The sequence below is a fragment of the Zea mays genome, chromosome 7 (genome assembly GCF_902167145.1).
Source record: "Zea mays cultivar B73 chromosome 7, Zm-B73-REFERENCE-NAM-5.0, whole genome shotgun sequence".
NCBI classification, from domain to species: Eukaryota; Viridiplantae; Streptophyta; class Magnoliopsida; order Poales; family Poaceae; genus Zea; species Zea mays.
The window spans coordinates 161,431,990-161,458,077 of record NC_050102.1 but is presented as its reverse complement, the minus strand read 5'-3'; the positions used below and the strand labels follow the sequence as shown (position 1 = coordinate 161,458,077).

At 49.3% G+C, this 26,088-nt stretch overlaps 2 protein-coding genes across 3 annotated transcripts; both read right to left on the bottom strand.

Moving 5' to 3' along the window:
* Nucleotides 1-3,899: 3,899 nt before the first annotated feature.
* LOC103633215 (rab3 GTPase-activating protein catalytic subunit) lies at nt 3,900-8,454 on the bottom strand. Of its 2 annotated transcripts, none has more exons than XM_008654908.4 (13): nt 8,094-8,454; nt 7,854-7,978; nt 7,061-7,182; nt 6,587-6,774; nt 6,293-6,471; nt 5,734-6,075; nt 5,577-5,641; nt 5,293-5,341; nt 5,066-5,210; nt 4,889-4,976; nt 4,736-4,805; nt 4,482-4,622; nt 3,900-4,402 (listed from the first exon to the last, which is right to left on the bottom strand). In XM_008654908.4, exons 1-13 carry the CDS (start codon nt 8,422-8,424, stop codon nt 4,052-4,054), a joined length of 2,196 nt encoding a protein of 731 aa, XP_008653130.3. In that variant the 5' UTR covers nt 8,425-8,454; the 3' UTR covers nt 3,900-4,051. The 2 variants fall into 2 exon arrangements, with proteins under 2 accessions (XP_008653130.3, XP_008653131.3); XM_008654909.3 differs by having other exon boundaries at nt 4,889-4,973.
* Nucleotides 8,455-12,589: 4,135 nt separating this feature from the next.
* LOC100285637 (L-ascorbate oxidase) lies at nt 12,590-18,420 on the bottom strand. Its single transcript, NM_001158528.2, has 7 exons — nt 18,020-18,420; nt 17,786-17,895; nt 15,104-15,374; nt 14,888-14,990; nt 14,092-14,809; nt 13,932-14,010; nt 12,590-13,094 (listed from the first exon to the last, which is right to left on the bottom strand). Exons 1-7 carry the CDS (start codon nt 18,176-18,178, stop codon nt 12,882-12,884), a joined length of 1,653 nt encoding a protein of 550 aa, NP_001152000.2. The 5' UTR covers nt 18,179-18,420; the 3' UTR covers nt 12,590-12,881.
* Nucleotides 18,421-26,088: the final 7,668 nt, after the last annotated feature.

Sequence of the window (26,088 nt, the reverse complement as noted above, 5' to 3'; positions counted from 1 at the left end):
ATCGGCTGGTTTGCTGCCGATTTGCGGTTGCTTAGGGTATGTGTCCATCGGCATCCCATAAAGGGGTTGTGACTGGTCGTGACAACCTGTAGCCGATGGGTTACACGCGTTATCTCCTAACTCAACCTCGTGCGAAGGAAAATTTGCGGTACTAGATTTATCAAATGCACGTACTAGTCTCTTAAGATCGCTCTGCATACCCCCTATGATGTTCTGCATTTGTTCACGCTGATCTTCTACATAATTTCTAAGAGATTGCAGATCGTTGGTATTACTTACATTGGGGATATCTGGCGTGGGTTGGAGCGAAGCCGGATCCGTCGCCCGATGTCGGACGACCTTGTTGTTCCTGTCCACTTTGAAGTTGGCCAAGAACTTTGCTTTCGCCTCCTGGATCATCCGCTCCTTGTGCTCCTCGAACTGGAGCTGCTCGTCAGCCGGCAAGGTTTCCCAAGTCGGCTCTATGATGTTGCTTGGAGAAATATCAGAGCTCTCCCTTGAACCGGCCATTGAGGGCCGATTTGATGAGCCTAGATGTGCTTTCCCCAGCGGAGTCGCCAAAAAGTATGTTGACGCCTTTTTGGAGCACCAAACACTCAACAAGAACCGTGGCGGTGCCCTCTGCACAGGGGCGGACGGTCCGCGCGCGGGGCCGGACGGTCCGCGGCCTGGTGCGAGGCGCGGTGGTGCTCTCTGCGCAGGGGCGGACGGTCCGCGGCACAGGGCCGGACGGTCCGCGGCCTGGTGCGCGGCTAGGGCTCCTGCCTGACGGCCGGACGGTCCGCGCCCTGGGGCCGGACGGTCCGCGCGTACGCAGGGACGGCGGGAGATCGCCGACGGCGCCTGGATCTCGCTCCCGGGAGGGACCCCGTCGGGGAGTAGAGATCCTAGGTGGTGTCTAGGCTCGGGCTGGCCGACCTAGACTCCTCTAATCGACGTAGAGCCGAAGAGAGACGAAGAATTTGGGGATTGGATAGCTAAACCTAAACTAGACTAGAACTACTCCTAAGATAAAATGCGAAATAGAAATTGTATTGATTCGATTGTTGATGATTACAAATCGGCCGTAGACCTCTCTTTATATAGAGGAGGGGGGCTGGACCCTTTACACGACTGGATTCCGTGTTAATTCCGCAAATCTAGCCAACAAACATAGCACAAAAACTCGGAACCCTAAACTGCTCTGCGCATGCGCGGACCATCCGGCCCACAGGTGCGGACTGTCCGGACCGCGGACCGTCCGGCCTCAGGGCCGGACCGTCCGGCCGCTCAATACGGCGCTCAACAGGTTGGTTGTTTATTAGCCACCGTTTTATTGGCGATTGCTTCCTTTGATTTCCTTGTTTTGTGCATGGCACTATCTTACTAATATATGTTACGGATACATATATTTCCCATCTTATGTACGTGTGTTGCTCCAATATTGCTCTAATTATTTGGTCTACGTATCCATCTACATTTGCTTTCAAAGAAAGTTGCTAGAAGTTGATTATATCCCGTGAAAGCTGAGTGAAGAGGTAACTACTAGTTCCATGTTATGGCGCTATAAATACCTCTCCATCTCCTCCATATGATGTCTTTTGCTCTTTTGTTTAGCTGAAGGGACTCTTTAAAGAGAAGGGGAGAGCTTTTACCTAGTGAGGTGTTTGAGATTTGGTAATCGCGAGATTAGAAACCTCGTTAGTGCTTTGAGAAAAATAAGTGTGCATCCACCTTCCTCATTAGGCTTCTTTAGGCCAAATAACAGTTTGTGGTTGATCGATGTCAACTAGACAGTCTGGTGGTTATTGAGAGTTTGGTGATCACCACTGTATGAAGACTATAGGTAACCTAACTTATAATGTAAATGATTGTGGATGATTCATCGTTCTAGAGTGATAAATAATCACCTCATAGACAACAGTTGGTCCTTACGAGGATCAAGAGAGAGACACATCCTTACGTGGCTGCTTTAACGATGACTGAACTAGTAAGGAGTGTCAGCTCTAGATCCTTCACATAAACATTTGTGTGTTCTCGATCCTTCCTCTGTTTTGAGCATTTACTTTTATACAATTAAATTATTATATTTATAGTTCTATAATGACCATGCTAGAATAGAGTTTAAACTTAGGGTGCTAAACTTTTGTACTAAGATCCGATAACACTTAAGACATAAGGGATAAAGTAGGCTATTCGGTAGGATTTAATTGTTAGGAGACTGTAGAGTAGTCTAATCCGAAGGGGTAAGTTTTTTCGAAAGGATGGTAAGAGGATTGCCGAATATATTTAAAGAAGGAGAATCAGTACAACTAACCAAATACAGGGACTACTGGCCAACAAAGTCCCAACTACAACCATTACAAAAAAAAAAAGAAGAAGAGAGAGAAAGAAAGAAAAAAAAACAAAAACCCCCTAAAAACCACCGCTATAGAACTCTCTGATCAAAAGATAGAGAAGGCCGCACTGTATTGTAAGACATCCTCCTTGATTTGATGGGCGACAACAAGTTGATCATTCTCGGAATTTTGAAAAATTCTCCTATTTCTTTTTTTCCATATATTCCACCAGCCACACGACCAGGGACGTTTTCAGCCAAAACCGGTGGCCGGAGCTTGGTATTGAGCACGTGGGTTAGGATACATGAGCGCACAGGTCTCTTGGGATTGGGATAGGTTTCCTAAGTGATTTCGTGGATATCCAAACGCATGGCATTCGACTGGCACAATACCAAATCCTGGATTCTTTTATTTGAGCTTTTTTTAGCTTCTCGTCACCAAAGCTGTTGCGGATTGCCAAACGTCCAAGTTTTTTATCCCGTTTCGATAAAAATCGTTTGATAAAAACCATTTAAAATCAACATGAACACAAAATCGGTCTATTCGTCATGATAGTAGGAATCCATCGTTTTATAGATAATGAACCCTTTAGACCACTTCATTTTCTTCCGCACGTAATCGCTACGATCCTCAAATTCTTCTCACAGCTAAATTCACTCCACAGAAAAAGCTGAACCAAACAGGTATGTCTGTTCCCTACATGGAAGCGGGTTGTTAGCATAAAAAGCATAATTCAATGGTAACAAAATTCAATGGTATTGGATTTCAAATAGACAAACATAAGGCAATATTAAAACAAAACATATATAACTTCAATGGTATACGAGCACAACTCATTTAGCATAAAAAGCAAAATTCCAATTTGGGTGGCTACCGCTGCTATACCTGTGTTCCTTTCCTCGTATCGTATGCGCCACACCAAGCCAAGCGCTCCTTCTAAAAAGCTCCTCCACGGTGGTTGCTGCGCCGCCGCGCACCTTCTTCTGATCGCCGCCCTCTCACACGAGCTGCAAGGATGTATACTCATCGACCGTCCCACCACTCCGCCAAACACCCTCTGCCGTGGCCCGCGGCGATCAGGATAAGATGCAATCGCTCCTCCGACTGCATGTTAAGACTGCACGCATTTGTGGCCGTTTGGTTTCGCAGCCATCGGCCCAGATCGAATGTATAGTGGCTAAACCAGGTGTTGATTTGCTAAGCAAACTGATCATCAAAACAGTTCTTTTATGGCCACCTTATTTTATTTTCCAGACCTGTAAAGGGTGTTAGGTTTAAAATGAGTCATCCAAACAATCAGACTTAGGTGCCGTTTGATTCACATATTGGTAACGTAATGTGTAACCGATAATGTTAAATCATGTTTGTTTAAGTTCAACTGTAATCGATACCACACTACAAATGGATATCTCGTTATTTAAATTTGTTACCGCCGATATTCAATTGTGAATCATTACCATTATCATTTACGTTACATTTCGTAAACCAAACGATACCTTAGGCTTCATGTGATGCCATGTAGAATGTAGATATTTGAACAATCAGAATTGTATAAGTGCCTAGCTGAACGAGAACCCCAGATGCTCAGACCACATGGAATTTTTATATTTTCAATTTATTTCAAAATGTTCAATGAATTAGACTGAATATGTACAGCTTAAGATTATTCCCGACATCTCCGGGGCACCCCCCCCTCTACATGTTGTACAAAAGAAACAATACAGGAGTTCCAACTACAAAATCGTCCACTCACTCTCGTCAAATGGCCCTGGCGAAGAAGATGAAGTGGATGCCGGTGGCACCTCCGACGATCTCACATTCTTCTTTGAAAATATGCTGACCTTCTTGTCAAAAAGGTTGGAGAATATCTTCGTGTTCTTTTCCTCTGACGTATTCTTCTCGACCTTTTGAGAAATCTTGTCGTCCTTTGTCGTGCGCTTCCAGAGCGGCGGGCGATCTTTGGCCATAAAGTTGAGCTTCAGCGTGAAGCGGTTTTTATTGTCAACAGACTTCTCATCAGGTTGCTCCATGATCTGGAGAGCTTCTTCAGGGTGGGTTACTATGGCTTCCATCGTCTCGTACACCTGGCGTGCCATCAGTGTGTCATGCTAGACTCCAACTGCAGTATCACAATTTCTGGATGGATAGATAAAAGAAGAATACCTTGTACATCTCATCTAGCTCATCTTTTGACATGTCATTGTGGTAAACGCCAATTATGTAGTCCTTGCAATCGTAGAATAATTTTGACAGATTGCTATCTGCTGCTAAAACTGATTCTGCTGCCACAAAGCATACAGAAAGCTGGTATTCACAAATAGAAATCAGTAAGGTGATAACATGTGTCGTAAGATAAATAAGGTCAGCTAGCTAAAAAGTTAGACAAAAAAAAGGGGGGGTGGCATTATTGAACTTACAATGACGCCAAGTAGCTGCTCAAACAGTTTTGATGGCTCAATAACCTCCAAAGCATCAAAGATGCTCTCCCTGCAAGGTTATATTGTTCGATTATAATTTATGACAGGCGTCAAGATTCAACACAGTAACTAGTCAATCTGTTCTCTACTCACACAGCTAAATCTTCATCATATATAGGAGTTTGTTCAACAGCAGGTATAGGTTTTGCAGCCTCCCACAGTTCCTTCCACAAGTTACCTTCTAGATAACCACAGCACATCAGATTAAAATGCTTGGATACATGGTAGCTTATCTCGGCGCATGCAGAAGAGATAGTTATCAGTTATCACCTTTTGTTTGCATCCTATCACTTAACCGCCCACGTCTAGATGAGCCTTCCCCAACTGTGGTACTGTTTGCAGCACAATCCTCAGACCAATCGGGTGGAGAGTGCCATCTAACAAAGTCTTCCAGGACACAACCAGGATTTGCTGCCTGTAATGAAAAAGAAATTGCTTGTTTAGGAAGTTCAGTTTAATAGCATTGTATTCTCTGAGAAGAACAGCTTTAAACTTGCCTTGAAAGCCTGCATATCTGATAGAAGTTGAGAGCATCCAGCACCAAGACTGAGAAATAATAAAAAAAAGCATCACAAAAACTGTTTTATTACTTAGCAAGTATAAGAATTGCATTGACAGAAATGTAGATATAGGACATCATCACACAAGGATCAGATTTGCAAAAGGAAGCAGTTACCAATGACACACAAACAAAAACTGAAATATGTTATGGGGATAAATATTTAACTAGTGGCATTCCAGAATCCAGAAGTACAGTAGTACATAAAAGAAGTCAATGTACCTTCCTGTCCGTAAGACTAGCTCCTCTGTTTCTTTTATAAGCTCTGCTGTCATGATGGGGCCTTCCTGAAGATAGGTTATGGCAGATTCAGAAATAAGAAAGGAAGCATATAAAAAGATGAACTCTTTAAGTCTGGAAAAGCAACAGAACACCTTACCTGCAGTGTCGGGGAATAGATAGGCTCACCAGTTTCCAGCAATGTTAAGTTCTCAGATGACTGGTCAGCACCAAGTCGAAGGACATAATCACCAGTATTATCTCTTGCATACATCTCGCTGTCAGGAAACTTCGCTTCTGACAACCTGGGTTCTGATTTACCAATACTTGCCTGATTTAGCAAGGAATCCAGTGACTCCTTAGCTGCTTTTCTTCTTTTTTTCCTGGCAATGCAGCAATTTACAACTTGGATTTCCTGATGTAGTAAACAAGAATTCAAATCTGGAGCAACCTCCAGTGGCATACGAGGCACAGGTTGCCAATCAGACCATAGTTTCCTCAACTGCATGTAGAAAAAACAATTGTGTTTACATTTTATTGATTATTCGTATCTACTAAATTAGTGCTGTCATATGTAATGACTAATGACCTTATACCTAGTTTAGTATTACCAAGAAACATCCTGACAAAGTAGTCTTTCTGAATGTTATATCCAAGATACACTAATTGCAAGGTAGTTGTCTAACTTATGAGGAGCAATTTACCTAAATACTACCCACCTCAAGAACAACTGACTGCCAAAAAAATGCCATCTTGTGCACAGAACTAATGCTGCCAATAACCACTGCTAAATGGTGAATAAAACTTCCAGGTGGTGCACCATGTAGATCCTTGGACACAGATCTTGAATGAACCAATTCAGGGAAACATTGACTTGCTTCGAAGGAAAACTGTTCCTCTGATAAGAAAATTGTATTTCACAATTTCAAATGACAATGCAAAGTAAAACCCTCAGCACATTGAATAAAGCATACCTAATTTGAACAAGGAGTACATCAAAGATTAAAGCATACCTAATTTGAACAAGGAGTACATCAAAGATTGAGTTTCTTCATCACCAAAAAAATCGGAGCTCGATCTTTCTTCCTTGTCACGTCGAACAAGTGATTTAACAACAGACAAGCTCAAACCTCCCTTATCTTTCAGCAATTGTTCTCCAGTATACCTCATATCACTCATTGACTTGAAACTTTTCCCATTTCTACAAGAGCACGACATGATTTGTACATTTCATATACAAAATATTAAAAATTGCCAAAATGAATCCACTCATATAAATAGGAAGTTTATATGACATGTGAATCTCCAAATGATGCAACTTTGCTTGCAGAACTGAATGTACTCTTACCCTTAAAAAAATGGACAAATGGTATTATTGTAGGAATGAAAAAAAATGATAATTTAGCTTGTTTTAAACAGTTCCATATATTTTGAATATTATGCTGGATGAGGTGCACTGCAATGCTTGCTAAGGAACATGAACTTACTCAATGGCAGACACCAGTTGTTTAACTATTGAAGCTGGAGGAAAGGTCAGTTTTGTTGAACAGGTTGATTCAGTTGGTATGCTTGAGGAATCCTCGTTCTCTGGGGGGCTTATTTCTAGGACCTGGGACCACGAAGTTTTGAGTAGCATACGTGAAGATCCAGCTGATTAAATAGCCAATTGTGCTTATAACAAGAAATGAAATGAAATAGAGAATTTAAGCATCCAACAAAGAGGCCTTTTGTGTACTTAACAAAAAAAAGGGGGTTTCGATACTAACTGCAGAATTATGAATATTGTCCCTAACAGCTCCCGCAAACTCAATATCCAGTCCAATCCACCAGAACCGAATGCTCCATTTGGCTGTGTTTAACACACCCAACTGCCCCAGTTCGTCATAAAAAAATTGCTCAGGGGAGGCTCAGCACACACAGCCATATGCTTCCATGGAATCTACACCCTGGAGCATTGACAAAGCCCAACAAAGAAGTGACAGGGTAACTACTACTAACTGAAAGGCCTTGATTTTCTAACAAGCCTCCGCAAAGCTTGAATCCAGAGCTTCACGATTCTGCTGAGCCACACTGTGAGAACAGAGAAGCACACAAGCCAATAGCAGTTCAACTGCCTGGAACAGCAACCACTTCCACCACAAGTCGACATCAATTCACCAATCTCTCCGTCACAATCAGCTCAACTGCTCGGATTCAGCACCATTACCACCAACCCGCGCGAGCACCGGACTGAATGGAGCAGCACCCAGTTGGAGGAGTAGAACGACAAGAACCCCGTACCTCATCACGCGGCGACGGCGGCTTCACGTCCGGCTCCCGCCCCGTGGCGCTCGCTTCGGCGGCCTCCCGATCCAGAGACGTCCTCGGCGACGGCGCCCGGCTACGCCCGCCGGATCCTTCGGCATCTGCGCCCCCACCCACCACAACCGATCCCACCCCATCCCCCGCCCGGGAGCTCATCAGATTCGGAAGCGAGAGCGAACAGCGAGCGCGAGGACCCCGCGCCGACGGCACACGTACCTCGGAGGTCGGCCTTGATGTCGGTGAGCACGCGGGCGGCGGCGGAGTGGATCGCGGTGCGCGCGCGGGACACCAGCGACTGCGGCGGCTGCATGGTGTGGCCTACCTGGCAGTGACCCGGGGCCGCGCAGGAGGTGGGAACATGCGGAGGAAGGGGAGCCGGAGCACGGGGGACTGGAAGAAGGGAGCCTTGTATTTTGATTTTAAAAAACGGGATTTGGTAGTGGCAGCGGTGGAAATTCAGGGGCACGTCCGATCCGGTCGTGCTCGGCCGTTGGATGGCTGGGCTGTGATGGGGCGGCGGTGGTGGTGGCATCGTGGACATGGGCATGGCTTGTGTGAGTTTTTTGAGCTGTTTTTCTACCGTGTCCTTGCTTGATCTGGTATATTTATAGGGCACTATCACTTTGAAGGGGTCAGCAGCTGATGATGGCGATGTATCTGGCACGAGGGAAGTTTCATGGTGTATGAATTACGAAGACGTCAAAGACGCATCGGGATCTCAGGCCGTATACTACACACACACTATGCAACCAAAAAAGACGTGGTTTGTCTTTCGTTGATGGATATACTCGTGTTTAGAAAGTACGCCATTTGTCTTTTGTAACTTGGCTACACATGCTTGTAGAAGAAAATGGCATAGCTTTCCGTGGTGTGTGTGTGTGTGTGTTTGTTTACGGAGCCGTTGAGATCACAGCGTCGCTTTCGCGCTGCAATCACGATGCCATTTGAACATTTCTCTGCTCATGTAAAATTCCTCGGTTTCGTGTCACGCGAGCACGTACAAGCTTTCTTCACTGCTCAGGACTCCATCTGGGACCTCTTCCCGGCTGATCATCTGCTACACCCTTTTTAGTCAAGGTACGACAATAATCACCGACAGAACCGTGTGCGCGATAGACAGAGTCAATCAGCGACCAAATTTTAACGGCCGGGAATTCTGGAAGATTTCACCACGAACCGAGCAGTGAAGTTCCAGTCTCAGCGAAAGCGAATGGCTCAACTCGAACCCGCACATATTGTGTTGGTAATTTTTCGAAACTCCTCCCAAAATCTTTCCATCTCTTCGGACTAGTTTGGGAGCGCGAAGACTGGAGAGAATTAGAAGAGCTAAAATATTTTTTATTTAAAATTAAATATAAAGGTAACCACTCTTGTATAAGCATGTGACAGCAGTGAGAACATGTAATTGAAGTCGGACATGATCCAACCATGTGATACTTTAATAAGGAGATCTGAGCAGTGTAGCAAAGTGTCACACGACTCTACCTCCATTATAAAAGCTTGGCAGATGGTAATAATGTTTGTTAAAATTATGATTTTACAACTGCACTTTATAATTATCACGGTAGTATCATAGTTTAGCCAACTAAAAAAATACTAGCTACTATTTGAGTATAACATTATACCATAGTATTTATGTAAAAGCTAGCCATATTATAAAAACTTTATATTGCCTCAGAAAAATAAAAACTTCATAATGAAATGAAGTTTTCAATACTCTAAAAACACCATGTTATGCAAAATACTATAATTAAAATCAATGCAAACCATACACCTTATGACACAAAATATTATGGTGTTCCTATAAATCATAGTATCACCTAGAAACTATAATCATAATTTACTTCCAAATAGGTTCCAACAAGTGAGAACAATTATGTTGCAGAAAAATAAACAGAAGGGATCATATCAAACCAAGGACAGATGTAGACATAGTTCAGCACTAATAGCAGTATTTATGCGGCCTAATTAATCTGAGATAGCTAGGCTTTTCCCTTTTGTAACTCAATTTTTTATTGTAGTCTTTTTAATACAATTTCACGTTGCACTCTTGATGGAACTAAAAGAATCCTAGATGTCATCACTGTGATCTAAGACACTGATGTTACATGGCTTGCTGTCATAGGTCATTGCACCACAGTATCATACCAAAAATAGTGTGGACATCATCGTGGCCTTGATGTGGCACAACATCATAGCTCGTGGCGCCGAGGTCAGTGCCACAGATCTTCATGCTAACCTTGGCTCCACGAGCTACGGTGTTGAGCTCTAATTTAAACAAATTTAGTAAGTTCCTACGCCAAGGCTACCCTAAACCCTCATATGTTAATAATGTTTGTATTGAAATGAAGTTTTCAATACTCTAAAAACACCATGTTATCCAAATACTATAATTAAAATCAATGCAAACCATATATCTTATGACACAAAATATTATGGTGTTCCTATAAATCATATTATCACCTAGAAACTATAAACATAATTAGGTCCCAACAAGTGAGAACAATTATGTTGTAGAAAACTAAACAGAAGGGGTCATATCAAATTAAGAACAAATGCAGACATAGTTCAGCACTAATAGCATTATTTATGCGACCTAATTAATCTGAGATAGCCAGGCTTTTCCCTTTTGTAACTCAGATTTTTTTTATTGTAGTCTTTTTAATACAATTTCACGTTGCACCCATGATGGAACTAAAAGAATCCTAGAGGTCGTCACCGTGATCTAAGACATTGATGTTACATGACTCGATGTCTTAGATCATTGCACCACAATATCATACCAGAAATAGCATGGACATCATCGTGGCCTTGATGTGGCACAACATCATAGCTCGTGGCGCCGAGGTCAGTGCCACAGATCTTCATGCTAACCTTGGCTCCACGAGCTACGGTGTTGAGCTCTAATTTAAACAAATTTAGTAAGTTCCTACGCCAAGGCTACCCTAAACCCTCATATGTTTCTCATCTGTCTTTATCTTCCAATCATTCCAACCTTCTTCAATCTATTGATTGAACCCTAGAAGCTTGTATTTGATATATAGATCTTTGAGAGCAAGATATTCTCCCTTTTCTCAATTTATATGTGTTGATTTGGTCTATGTTCGGTGTGTTTGGAAACTCTAGTTTTCTAGGTAGACATGGGCTAAATCAATTTTGATTTTGGTGTATAATCAAAGTTGTTTTGATATATATGTTATGTTTACAAACACATTTTAGTTTTTGCCCTCAATTTGTATGCGTACATGTGAGTGCATGTTTTTTTATGATTTGGTTATAACGTTAGTGGTTATATTTAGGATTACTAATTGACTTAAACAACCTACATTAGTGAATAATAACTATCTACTACTAACTAGCTAACTAAGAGACCAAGACCACCAGTAACTACTTAACTAAGTAAATTACTAATTGTTTTACTATATGTTACTAACTAAGTTATTAATGCATAAAAAACTAGCCTTCCTACTAGGAGTGGGTGTCGTAGCCGGGGAGGGAGGACGGCTCGACATCGTGACCATGGAGGGAGGATGCGAGTGAGTCGTGCAAGGAGGCCTGGGGCCCTAGATAGCGGGACCAGCCACAGGAGGCCCGCCTCTATGGGTACCCGAAACTCGATACACGATGGACAAAATTCCCCATTAGGGCCTAGGTAGGGAAAATTTTGATGTTCACGAGTATTTTATTGAGCACTTTATTATACCTACCGAGTATGGTGGGTACGAATATGTTCTCTCTTGCCTCATACTCGCTACCCAATGGAGAACCCGCTAACATATGTCATATGTGTCAGGATTATTAGAAATAATCCATATAAAACTGGAAGAGAAGGAATGAAGGACACCCCTTAAGTTCTTTAAATATTAATTAGATAACTATCCTAATGTTGTATGTTGTTGTTGAGAACTCTATTTTGGGCTATGGGTGCTAAGTTTTGTGTGATTTGATGGCATGATGCTACCATTTAATATTGAATGTTGCTGAACTTGTGATAAAATTACGTTGGGTTCGATGAATTCGCCATGTTGGACACAAAGATAATATGATGTTCAGTATCTTTTGTTATTGATGGGATATAGGGCTTCAATGTTTTGTATTTGGCACTTTTGCTATTAAAATGATAATGTCTATTGAAGTATCGATGGGTTTACGGTAATTTTGTAACCATGATGGGTAATGGATGTGTAGTGGGGTATTTTTTTCCCTTTAGTGGATATGAGTATGGTGTTGTGTACCCACCGAGTATCTTATCGCTACCATCCCTAGGCCCGTCGTAACAGCGATGTGTGTTGTGTCAGGTGGGAAATGAGGCGCGGTCAGCGAATGCACGATTAGCGAGTGGTGATGGTTGAGGAGGCGGTGTCGTGGGAGCGGATCAGGTGCGTCGGTGAGCTCGAATAGAGAGAACATGACGAGAGAAATGAGATGTTATGGCTATAAGGTTGAAACCTTAGTGACAAGTTTCGTGGTGCCAACCTTAGCTATGAGCCATGATGCTGAGATTCTGGCTCATGTTGCATATATACTATTTATAGTGTAATATCTCGATGTCATGACCTATGGCATTGAGTCGTGTAACATCGGTGTTACTCCCTCTATCCCATTATATAGTTTGTTTTAGTTTTTTATTTTCTTTTTGTCCATATTTAAATAGATAACGGTAAATCTAGACACATGTATGATACACATACATCAAATATTGTATGAATCCGTTAACACTCTAAAACAAATACTATGTTGGGACGGAGGGAGTATAAGTTATAGTGTTGACCCAGAAATTCCAACACGGTTTTAGTTCAGCAGAGACGTAAATATGAAACTTTAAAGGGAAAAAAAAACTAAAATGAAAAAAAATCGGCAAGCAACACTTTCGTTCCTCTGAACCTCCCTTCAGTTGAGGGTATATAAACTTGTGTATGTTCCTGCTCTTCTCCAAAGACCAAACCAATAGTGTGTCATCCTCTCATGACAAAAGCTGTGAATGATCCGGCGGCAGTGTCACTCTCACAGCGGCCTGGTCCGGCGTCCGGCCGCCCGGCCGCACAGGAGCGCGTTCTTGGGGATGGGGTACTCGTCGCGCAACGACGTGGACGGCGTCCAGACGCGGAGGTAGAACTGCTGCCCCAGGTACTGCCTGGCCCAGTTCTCCGACCGGACGTTCCACATGCCCACGTTGTCCAGGGGCATGTAAATCGCCGTCCACGATCTGGGGTACACCTGATGGAAACAAACAATCGCAGAGGTGGAAGAATTAGTCGAGACCTCGTGTAAAATTCACTATACCACCGTTCTCGAATATTTATCGATTGCCAATTTATTTTTGAACTAAAACGTGACAGATAAAAAACAACAGAAGGAGTACATTTTAGGACAGTATAAGGGTAGAACTATTTAAGACTGATTTGGTGACTAGAGATCACGTGGGGATTGGAGGGGGAAATTAGTTCATTTCTCCCTCCAATCCCCTCTAATCTCTCTGTGATCCTCTTGTCACCAAATCAACCCTTATGGGTTTTATTTGATGCTGCAGGATGAAACAATACCAGTTGTGTCAGGAGAAGAAGAAAAAAAAAAAGGAGAAATGCAGGTGTGTGTCATTTTAGGAGCACTTGCAAAAGCAAAGTCACTCGGTTAGTGCTTCAACATGGTAGTGGATTTATTTCCTGGAGAACAAGTCGCCACGGCAGTGAGATGCTGGTGATAGCCACTTCAAATCTGTAGGCAAGTGAAAGCAGAGTCCATAGCTTCCGAGTACGACGCTACGATGCCTTTCCTGACGCAACCGATCACCCCCATCGTTTCTAAAAAGACCTTATCCTAGCCTGCAGCATGGCGGCTGAATGGGCATTTTTGGATGTGCGAGCTGTGCCATGCTACTGCCTACTGGTGTGTACTGTATGCGCCACGCCTCTAGAGTCTAGAGTGAGTGCGCCACTGACTTGTAATGGAAATACTCTGACGGAGTCATAAGCCGGCTCAAGAAAAAGAATATCACAATCATTTTCAGCTTGCAATTGCATAGCGCCGCGTCAGAAGATAGCACAAGCATCATACCTGAACAGTGTACCGCGAAACGCCGTCCCTCAGGTTGTAGCCCTGCCTGCTTGCCGACGACCATTTCCCTCCATCCATCCTGCGCACAAATCGACGACATCCGGTCATCAGTTAACCAAGGATTGAGATCGCAACGTTTCATAGCTAGCTAGGCACGCACCCGACGACCCAGAAGGCGTATCCGTCGATGTGCCACGACTGCACCTCGTCCTCGCCGTTCTCGAACACGACCTCGACGTAGTCCCTGTAGCTGGCGCCCATGACCGACGTCCGCAGGTAGGCGGCGCCGCCGTAGGCGGGGGGGCTGTCGGCGATGGTGCCCACGGAGAAGACGCCGCCGATCTTGTAGTAGTCTGCGACCTTGAGCGGGGTGTCGGGGCCCACGTACGACGCGCCGTTCACCGCGTAGCGCCGCTTCCCGCCGATGGTCGCCGCCGAGTTGGCCAGGCGGATGGTCCGGGTCACCGGCACCAGGCCGTAGTGGTACGACCCCTGCGGGTTGGGCCGCGGCCCGCTGGCCGTCAGGTTCCACCGGACCGAGCGGGCCTGGTTGAGCGACCAGTCGATCTGGATGGTGGGGCCACCGGGGAGGGGACCCGGCGCCCTGCCGGCGGAGTTGGCGTAGCGCAGGACCGCCGTGGTGGAGATGATCCGGCTCGTGAAGCGCGTGGAGACGACGACGGCGTAGTCGTAGCCCGGCTGGTCGGCGGTGAGCAGCACGGAGTAGGACTGGCCCAGGTGCACGTCCAGGGACGAGTAGGTGGTCTGCATGGTGTGCGAGCCCTCCACCTCCACCAGCTTCATGGTGTGCCCCTGGAACCGGATGTTGAGGGACGTGGCCAGCCCCACGTTGGTGATCCGGAACCGGTACGTCCGGCCTGCAGTGATATAATATAGTTCGTCGGAGCTTCAGCATTGTTCGTGCTGTTCAGTCTGTCGTAGCTACTACGACTCACCGGGCTGAACGTTGAAGGTGTAGCCATTCAGGCCCCGGCCGTTGATGAGCAGCCCGTCAGGGAACCCGAGCGCCACGCCGCTGTCGAGCACGTACCGCAAGTCCTGTCCGTCCGTCCGTCCAAGAACAAGTTGGTCGTAACGTAAGCTGTCAGAATGCATGCAGAGCGAAGCAAGGTCTCTGACGATGAGGCGGGCGACGACGATCGACGACGTACGGTGTGGTTGGCCTTGTACCAGTCGCCGATGAGGACGGTGTAGTCGGCGGCCGGCGGCGGGAACGGGACGGGGATCTGCGGGCGGCTGAGCACGCGGATGCCGCCGAACCCGCCGGCGGCCTTGTGGAAGGCCAGCGATGGGAAGTAGTAGTAGGTGCCGATCTGGTCCTTGGCCTGCATGATGTAGGTGAAGTTGGAGCCCGGCGGGATCGGGCACGTCGTCCCGGCCACGCCGTCCTCGAACGAGTTCCGCCGCTGCTGGAGCCCGCTCCTGCACGGTGTCAGTGTCGGCGCAGCAACGCGCGTCAGTCACATTAGTCACTACGGCGAGCAGATCAGACGCGCGCGGATCAGACATGGATGAGAAAAAATTAAACTTACGTTTCATCATGTTTTCATATAATAGTTAATTCATATAATAGTTAATGATAAAAAAATAATCACATTGTCAGGAGATCACTTGCTATACAAATATATATATATAATAATTTCTTATATTTTATAATGTGTATAAGTGACAATATTTTGCATTAATAACAAAGGAAATATAATCTGATTATAACTTAAAGAGAGGATGGAGATTCCTGATGAGGATTTATCCAGTGGAGAACAGGATAGGGATTAGGGAAGAAACATCCTCCACAAAGACTAGTTTGGGAACTCTATTTTCTCATAGAATTTTTGTTTTCTCAAGAAAAAATGAACTAAATTAACTTGGGAAAACGAAAATCCCATGGAAAAATGAGGTTCCAAACTAGACCTAAATATTCGTGGTATCACCGTGTAAAAAAATTTGTCACGCGAACAAAGCCGGAGAGCTAAAACCCGACTGGTCTTGACGTTTGGGCTCGGGCCTAGGTCACCGGCATGTTGTATTTGGCGCTCTGGGCTTGGGCTGAGTTTTAATTCTAAAATCCTGTACAATCTGAAACATACAGTAGACCAAACCTGACCTAAAGTAACCAGATCTCCGGGGCCAAATCCAGACCGGGATTTTGAGCATGTCGGCCGCAATTCAACAAAGAACGCCGGGTTTTTTTTTTCTCTCTTCTTCATCACAGGTCACACACGCAAGCAGTTCTTTCTTAGTACTCGTCTACACTAGTTAAATACGATCAGTATTTTCTGAACTGCTGGTGTAGAAACTAAAAAAAAAGTGTAAATGACACACTGGTTATTCTCGTACGTACTACGTGCTAAACTAGCTAGCTAGCTTGAAGGACGGCGACGCTGCAGTACTATGCGTGGTACACCCTACCCTACGCGCAATCGTAAACAGTGACCACTTGAATTGAATGTGCCCGCTCCCGTCGCGTCTCTCTGCCCTAGTGCCAAAAACCGCGCGCCTACCGGCCGCGCGATCCGGCTCCACTCCAACAAGCGGCCGATCCATCGGTTCACATCTCGCCATCCATCGCCTGCACCTGCACCGCTGCACGGCCGAGCCGGCACGCACGCACGCATGCATGCAGGCAGCTGGGCGCGACCCGTGACACTGACACGTGACGCGTCCGTTCAAGTAGCTGCGGCCTGGGGGTGGCCGATGGGGTGCTTGTGCTTCACATCACATGCAGTCCGGCCGGCCGGCCGCACGCATCACGCTCACGCCTGCCCGTGCCCAACGCTACGACATAATGGCGCACAGCTCGATCAGCCCGGCGTTGGCGCACTTGCAGCTCACCGGAACCGGCCGGTCCACGGCACCGACAGACACTGCCCGACACCGACAGGGCGCAGGGTAAAGTGCACCTTCGCTTTGTTTTTACTGGAATCACAAGCGTAGAATCCTCTGTCCCGCCTAATGCGACGAACGGTAAGCTGAGAGCCTGAGAGAGGAGAGGAGACAGAGCAGGTGATGGATCAGCAGTTGGCCCGCCCCGTGAGGTCGAGGTCGTCACGGGGGAGGAAGGCCAAGCACCGAATCTGCAGGCGGCACGTCGACCTACGACGGAACCACCGTCCCACGCGCCGCCTTGCTTCAAGATGCGCACATGGCTGTGCTGCTATGCTATGTCGATCCAGTTCTGTCTATATATGAAACAAACAACGCTACAGCACAGGCGAATGTGGCCAAACCAAATCCTGCCGCTGAATCTCGTCGCCCCCATTGACTCTGCTACAGATACAGGCACGCCCTGAATTCAGCGAAGCACATTTTTCTTTTCACGAATCAGAGAAGCATATTCTCGGTGAAGCCAAACAAAACATGCCACTGCACTTGGCCATGTATTCCGCGGTAGGCGATGTGGTTTTGTCCGATGATGAATGAGGCCAACCATGCGCGTTTTTTTTAATGGACAGGTAGGTACGGTGACCGGGCTCACTCAAATGGAGCAGCACAGCACTGCACTGCCACTGCACTTGGCCAGTGCAGCTGGAGCGTGGGCCTCTGTAGCCTGTGTGAGGGGGCGATACGGAGGAGTACTTTACTACTACTACATTATGCATTTAAGTAGCGCCAAACAAAGCAAAAGAACATCAGTCAATCGTCGTAATCAGGGCACAAAAAATGGTTAAATGCCGGACTCGTTGATGCACCTTTCTCTAGATCGAAAGGCATGGCCGAATCGCTGCGGATGCCAATGCCATGTCACCAAAAATAAAACCCTTAGAACTGGACCGAAGACGGTCGCAGTCGCAGCCAAGGCCGAGCGAGCTGCAGAGCGGACTGGTGGTACGTACCAGGAGAGGAGGAACGGCTCGTTGAGCTTGTTGAAGACGTTGATGATGAGGTTGTCGTTGGTGACGGCCTCGATCTGCGGCCCCGGGAACTGGTTGTTGATCAGGATCCCCTGCAACGCAATGCAAACAAACCAACCCCATTCACCACAGCGAGCTCCACCTTCGCCGCGCCGCGCGAGAGAACCACGCACGAGCACAAGTGGTAGTTAATGCAGCAGCTAGCGGCTAGCGCACCTGCTGCTTGACGCCCAGCGGGTAGATGTCGCCGTAGGTCACCGTCCACGTGAAGAACCGGTACGGGTCGTCGCCGGCCACGAGCAGCGGCAGCGCCAGCGCCAGGCCGAGGATGGAGAACAGGACTCGAGCGGCGCCACCGGCATTGCCGCCTGCCATTGCTTCAGTTCAGAGGGGGAGCTTCTTCAATTCGCTCGGCCGGGGGTGGTGAGTGGAGGGAGCAGCAGGTCCGAGGTGGGTGGGGGGTGGGCTGCTGGATGGGAGGGAGGGCAGCTAGATAGAGGGCAGCTGCGGGGTCGGTCGGTGTCGTCAGCGTGAGCTGCGCAGATTTCGTGGAGGAGATGGAAAGGGGAGGCCGGGAGAGGAGCGGTGCCGGTGCGATGGGAATGGAGTGCGCGGCCGCGGCAGGGGGAGGTGGGGTGGGTGCGGGGGGTTTAACGGGCTGGCTGGCTGACACCAGTTTGGTATGCGCACCAAGGAGACCAACGCGGCAACGCCTATAGTAGAGTGGTAGGCCTGCTGAGTGCTGACCCATGTGATTGGATGACGAGCTAAGGTTTATTTCCTGCTATATCTTTGCAAGTCATCATGTATGTCTTCATACTATGATGAGGTTATATCAGTATGTATTTACTTTTTATTCTTAGCATAGAAGATAAGCAAGCTATCCAACTAACAGTAATGTCACGTGATACTATTTCTTATGTTTAGAGGCTCTTATTGCAAAGTAGCTTTTCATCATAATTTCTAAATATAAACGCAAATACATGTGACAAGTCTAAGATCATGTTTGGGATTGCTTCTGCTTTAAAAACTTCAGTGGAGTTTGCGGAATAGGTTATTAGGAGCCGAGCTCTATAAAATGGTGGAACTAAAGCTACAAACCCTTAAAAAAGCATTTAGATAATGTTGGGGGCCTTCGGCTTCCGAATGTCCTAAAAAACATGATTTAACAATGTCTCTGCAGTATAATGTGTAAACAGGTACCTTCGGACATAGATCAGAACCACAACATGAAGATGCACAAAGAACGTGAAGGATAGCGCAGAGCCGAAGCTATACGCAGGGAAGCTTCGGCGTGATAGCAGAAAAAATAAACCGACTTAAAAGGGAAAAGGTTATTTAGACCCCGATGAATTATTATAGAGTTATTAGCAAATGTAAAGGGCATGGGTGTAATTTTACATGGGCTGCGTCCCGTACCTATAAATAGATGAACAATGCTCCTGTACTGTTCACGCTGACTTGGCATTTGCTTTCGCGTCACGCTTGTACCCCTCCTTTCCTTCGAGCCGAAGGTACATTTATAATTTGTTATTGTTGATATAGTAACGCAAATAAAAATAAGTTGATAATAATGTTTAAAGTGTTTATGTTATTTTCCATATTTTGTATACGAACCCTTCTTTACCATTTATTGTGCTTATAAAGGTTTGTCCTTTATAACCTTCGTCCGGAATTCATTATATCCGAAGGGAGATAATGCTTCAAAGGACGAAGGACTTTAACATTTAACACTTTATATGTTGCCTTATTCTTAACTTGAAGCATTTGAGAACTAGTCCCCAACATTGGCGCCCACCTCCGGTGAACTCACTTCCACTTTTTGAGTTTCGAACACCTTCGGCAAGCATAGACCTTCGTCATGCCGCCAAAGAAAGCTTCAGCAACAGGGGCTGCCGCTCTGCAGCCGCTGGACCCCAACCAGGAGACCCTCTCTCTTCGGGAGGCCCGAAGCCAGAAGAGGAAGGCCACCAGTCCAACGCCTCAGGAGGACGACTTGGATCAAGAGATCAGAAATATGGAGATGCTCCATCAGCAGGTGCAAAGGAAGAAGGAAAAGATGGCTAGGCTAGCTGACCTGCAAAGGCAGATAGACGAAGCCTCTGAAAAAGTTCGCCATCTTACTCAAGATGAGCAGAACCGAAGGCCTCAGCACAGAGAGCTTCATCAAGAGGCCTTCTTCAACGAGGATGACTGGTATGAGAATTTCCACCATGGAAATTTTGATTTTGATGATGCTTCTCCTCTGTCAGCAGAACTGCGGGCTACACCATGGCCTCCGTCTTACAAGCCACCTCAACTCCCCATGTACGACGGACACTCAAATCCGAAGCAGTTTCTGATGAGCTACGAAGCAACAATATCTTCCTATGGTGGCAATACTGCAGTCATGGCGAAGTCTTTCGTCATGGCTGTCAAGAATGTTGCACAAACCTGGTACTCCTCTCTTCGGCCAGGAACAATCACATCATGGCAGAAGCTGAAGGATATGCTGATCACCAGTTTCCAAGGGTTTCAAACGAAGCCGGTCACCGCTCAAGCTTTATTCTAGTGCACCCAAGATCACGAAGAATATCTTCAAGCGTATGTCCGAAGGTTCTTACGCCTAAGGGCACAAGCGCCAACAGTGCCCAATGAAATTGTCATTGAGGCCATGATTAAGGGGCTTCGGCCGGGACCTTCAGCCCAATACTTTGCCAGGAAGCCCCCTCAGACTCCGGAGAAACTGCTTCAGAAGATGGATGAATACATCCGCGCTGACAATGACTTTCGACAGAGAAGGGAGGAAGCTTACAGGTTCTCCGAAATAGCCAAGGGCTTCGGAGGGAGAATTCATCCTAGACATGTCAGATCGATTCATTCCACTCAGAATGATGACAGGGGGAAGCCAGCAACAGAGACCGCAATATTCCTCCCAGGCTTCGGGACAGCAGCAGAGCTATCCTCGGCCCCCAGCTCCAAGGGGCAGAGGTGCTAGGGGCTTCGAAGGAAGGTTTGGGGATCAGCCCAGGAAAATTTATTGCCTATTCTATGGTGAGGACAAGGGCCACACCACCAGGATGTGCCATGTCACCATCCAGAAACAAAAGGAGATAGCAGAAGCTGTAGCCCAACAGAGCCAACCGAAGCAAGTTATGCATACTGCTTCGTACCACTCGCCTTATATTCCAGAGTATGTAGGCAACCACCCTGTAGCTTTTGTTGCTTCGGCAAGCCAACCTCAGGCATCTTGGCAACAGCCTCCACCTCCACCACCAATGCAACGAGGCCAGCAGCCAGAAGGGAGTCAGCATACTCACCTCCAACGAGACTTCAGAGAAGAGTCCGAAGCTCGCACAGTCAATAGTACTGTGCCAGAATCAAAGCATATTTACTAACAAATATACTACCTCGGCAGCAGTTTTTGCATTCAATATCATTTTCTTTTTAATAAGGAACAATCATTGAAAGCCTAAGTGCTTTTTGTCGTTTTCAATTTCTTGTAATAGCTTCGCTTTCGCCACAGTAAAAATATACCTTCTCCACAGAATAACTGTCGGCGTTTCGAACCCCGGGGGTCCCTGGACCGATGAGTAAATTGTCGCCGCGTGCCCCAGCCTAGATGGGTCGGCGCGAGACGGAGCGCGAAGGGGGGAGGCAGCCGGAGGGAGACGGGCGTGAGAGGTGGAATCCCGCGGCCTTCGTGTTTGTCCCGCGCCCAGGTCGGGTGCGCTTGTAGTAGGGGGTTACAAGCGTCCACGCGGGAGGGAGCGAGCGGCCTCACGCGAGCGCCGTCCCGTCCTTCCCCGCGCGGCCAACCTTCTGTAAGAGGGCCCTGGTCCTTCCTTTTATAGGCGCAAGGAGAGGATCCAGGTGTACAATGGGGGGTGTAGCAGTGTGCTAACGTGTCTAGCGAAGGAGAGCTAGCGCCCTAAGTACATGTCATCGTGGCAGCCAGAGAGGTTTTGGCACCCGGTTCGTGTGGTGTCGTGGCCGTCGGAGGAGCGCTGGAGCCTGGCGGAAGGACATCTATCGAGGCTGTCGAGTCCTTGCTGACGTCCTCTTGCTTCCGTAAGGGGGCTGAGAGCCACCATCATCATAGGGCGTGCGGGGCGCCATCATTACTTGTCTGGCGGAGCGAGCCAGACGGGACACCGGTCTTGTTCCCCTTAGCCTGAGTCAGCTTGGGGTAGGGTAATGATGGCGCCTCCTGTTGACATGGTCGGTCTGTGCCCTGGGTTGGGCGATGTGGAGGCTCCTCCGAGGTCGAGGTCGAGTCTGTCTTCCGAGGCCGAGGTCGAGTCCGAGCCCCCGGGTCGGGCGAGGCGGAGACCGTCGGCTGAGGCCAGGGCTGAGTCCGAGCCCTGGGGTCGGGCGAAGCAGAGTTCGTCGTTCTTCGGGGTTGAGCCCAAGTTCGAGCCCTGGGGTCGGGCGGAGCGGAGTTCGTTGTCTTCTGGGGCTGAGCCCGAGTCCGAGCCCTGGGGTCGGGCGGAGCGGAGTTCGCCGTCTTCCGGGGCTGAGCCCGAGTCCGAGCCCTGGGGTCGGGCGGAGCGGAGTTCGCCGTCTTCCGGGGCTGAGCCCGAGTCCGAGCCCTGGGGTCGGGCGGAGCGGAGTTCGCCGTCTTCCGGGGCTGAGCCCGAGTCCGAGCCATGGGGTCGGGCGAAGCGGAGTTTCCCATGGCGCCTAGGGCCGAGCTTGGCCGCTGTCAGCCTCACTCTATCGAGTGGCACAACAGTCAGAGCGGCGCAGGCGGCACTGTCCTTTTGTCAGACCGGTCAGTGGAGCGGCGAAGTGACTGCGGTCACTTTGGCTCTATCGACTAGAGGGCATGCGTCAGGATAAAGGTGTCAGGCCACCTTTGCATTAAATGCCCCTGCGATTTGGTCGGTTGGCGTGGCGATTTGGCCAAGGTTGCTTCTTGGTGAAGACTGGGCTTGGGCGAGCCGAAGGTGTGTCCGTTGCTGGAGGGGGGCCTCGGGCGAGACGTAGATCCTCCGGGGTCGGCTGCCCTTGCCCGAGGCTGGGCTCGGGCGAGGCGTGATCGCGTCCCTCGAATGGACCGATCCTTGACTTAGTCGCACCCATCAGGCCTTTGCAGCTTTGTGCTGATGGGGGTTACCAGCTGAGATTTAGGAGCCTTGAGGGTACCCCTAATTATGGTCCCCGACAGTAGCCCCCGAGCCTCGAAGGGAGTGTTAATACTCGCTTGGAGGCTTTTGTCGCACTTTTTTGCAAGGGGACCAGCCTTTCTCGGTTGCGTTTTGTTCCGGTGGGTGCGCGCGAGCGCACCCGCCGGGTGTAGCCCCCGAGGCCTCGGAGGAGTGGTTTGACTCCTCCGAGGTCTTAATGCCTTGCGCAATGCTTCGGTTGGTCTGGTCGTTCCCTCATGCGAGCTGGTCGTAGCCCGGGTGCACGGTCGGGTCCCAAGTTCTCGGGCTGGTATGTTGACGCTGTCAACGGTTTGGCCGGAGCCGGGTTTGCGAGAGCAGCCCCCGAGCCTCTGCACAGGGCGAGAGGACGGTCAAGGACAGACTCGACTTTTTTACATACGCCCCTGCGTTGCCTTTCCGCAAGGAGGAGGGGGGGGGGGAAGCGCCATGTTGCCCTCGGAGGGCGCCGAACATGGTGTCTCCGGTGAGCTGTTGGCGGGTAATCTGAGTGGACGCCCGTGCCCCATTTGTTAGGGGTCGGCTAGAGGCCCGAAGGCGCGCTCCAAAAGTACCTGCGGGTGATCTGCGAGACCCGGTCCCCTTTCGACGGGGTCAGAGGGCTTGATGCCTCCCTCTGATGGGATTCCATTACAAGATCGTTCCCGCCGGTCTCGGAAATGTCCTAGGGTACCTCGGGAGCGTAGCCCGAGCCTCAGTTATGTATCGAACGTACCCAGGGTCATCCCTCGCTCTGTGTCTGAGGCGGCTGTGAACCCTTCGAGGGCCAGCCTACGAACCCCTGATCAGTAGTGGGCGCGGAGCCCGAGTGGCCTGAGGCGGCCGTTGAACTCTTCCGAGGGGCCGGCCTTCGAACCTCTGACCAGTAGTGGGCGTGGAACCCAAGCGCTCTGAGGCGGCTGTTGAACCCCTCCGAGGGGCCAGCCTTTGAACCTCTGATCAGTAGGGAGGCTCGGGGCCTGTTTTCTTCACAGAGAAGGATCCTTTTCGGGGTATCCCCCTTTCCCGGTCCCTGTTGTAAGAGAGAGAAAGAGGAAAAGGAAAATGATACGAAATCGAATGACGTGGCGTACCTTTTTTGACGCGGTCATTATGGTGAAGGCGAAGCGTCGCTCGCTTCTCCTGCCTGAGGCACCGCATGTCCCGCCGTAGAGTTAATGCGACCGGGCGAGTGGTTCGCGAGGCGGCCGTTGCGCGTGCGCGAGCCATTCGTCAGTCTTCTGTTGCTCCGCAGGCCCCCCAATCGTGTGGGGTTGTTCGTACCTGCGGAGGTGGAACCGGGGTTCCGTTTGTAATGGCACCTTGAATGCCGGTGTTTTTGTTCATTGTGGCTGTCGGGGCCTGAACACGTGTGTATTTTTGGCACGGAGCCGTGTTTTTTCCTCATTTCGAGCACCAAGACTCGTATGTCGGCTAACAGAACCGCTTCACCAAGCGTGAGTCGCCCCGTGCAAAGGTGACGAGTGAGGTATCCGTATCCCAGAGGCGTAGGAGTCCCTCGGCTCGGTCGACCTTGCTGTCTGAGGCTTCTCTTGCTTAGTTAAAGGAACCCCTCGGCCGCTCTTCGATGAGCCGAAGCCAGGGGTAGCGGTGTCAGCACGGACAGAGGCAGAGTTTGCTCGAAAAGAAGACTTGGTCGGCCAGAGCATGGCCGGGTCGTCCACTGGCGGGACCGACGCCGGAATTGAGTTGTCGAGGCCTCGGGCCGGGCTGATGTCTTCGGGGGACAGCTGGCCAAGGCCTCAGGGTGACCGGTCGAGCCGTCTGCTCGAGCCAGATTCCTGGAGAAGACCCTGGCGGCGATGGCCTGGGCGTGGTGATGATGTCATCCTTCAGAGTGGAAACTCTCCGACTGCTTCGCCGTCCGAGGCTAGGTCGGACCTCGCTGAACGTGTAGTTGACGCCGAGGGTGCTGCTGCTCCCTTCAAGTGTCAAGATCCGAGCCTGCAGGATTGGATTATCTTGTAGTGTGCGTATGTTTTCTGCGGCCGCCGAGGCCCAAACACACCATCGTCGTGTTGTAAAGCTGCGTTTCTTTTCCTCTTGTTTCGAGTATCTGGACTTGTTTGTCGGTAACAGAATTGTTTGTGCGAGCGAGAGTTGCTTTTCACGGAAGGCGATGAGTGAGGTATCCGTATCCCGGAGGCGTAGGAATCCCTCGGCTCGGTCGGCCTTGCCGCTTACTGTCGGCGTTTCGAGACCGGGGGGTCCCTGGGCCGACGAGTGAATGTCGCCGCGTGCCCCAGCCCAGATGGGTCGAGCGCGAGGGCGAGCGCGAAGGGGGGAGAGCGAGGCGGCCGGAGACCGGCGTGAGAGAGGTGGGAATCCCGCGGCCTTCGTGTTTGTCCCGCGCCCAGTTCGGGTGCGCTTGCAGTAGGGGGTTACAAGCGTCCACGCGGGAGAGGGAGCGAGCGGCCCCAAGCGAGCGCCTGTCTCGTCCTCGTCCCCGCGCGGCCAACCCTCTCTAAGAGGGCCCTGGTCCTTCCTTTTATAGGCGTAAGGAGAGGATCCAGGTGTACAATGGGGGGTATATCAGAGTGCTACGTGTCTAGCGGAGGAGAGCTAGCGCCCTAAGTACATGCCGTTGTGGCAGCCGGAGAGATTTTGGCACCCAGCTGGTGTGATGTCGTGGCCGTCGGAGGAGCGATGGAGCCTGGCGGAGGGACAGCTGTCGGAGCGGTTGGGTCCCTGCTGACATCCTCTTGCTTCCGTAAGGGGGCTGAGAGCCGTCGTCGTCACAGAGTATGCGGGGCGCCATCATTGCCTATCTGGCGGAGCTAGCCAGATGGGACACCGGTCTTGTTCCCTGCGGCCCGAGTCAGCTCGGGGTAGGGTGATGATGGCGCCTCCTGTTGACGTGGCTGGCTTGCGCCCTAGGTTGGGCGATGTGGAGGCTCCTCCGAAGCCGAGGTCGAGTCTGTCTTCCGTGGCCGAGGCCGAGTCCGAGCCCCTGGGTCGGGCGAGGCGGAGGTCGTCGGCAGAGGCCAGGGCGGAGTCCGAGCCCTGGGGTCGGGCGAAGCGGAGTTCGTCGTCTTCCGGGACTTAGCCCGAGACCGAGCCCTAGGTCGGGCGGAGCGGAGTTCGTCGTCTTCCGGGACTTAGCCCGAGTCCGAGCCCTGGGTCGGGCGGAGCGGAGTT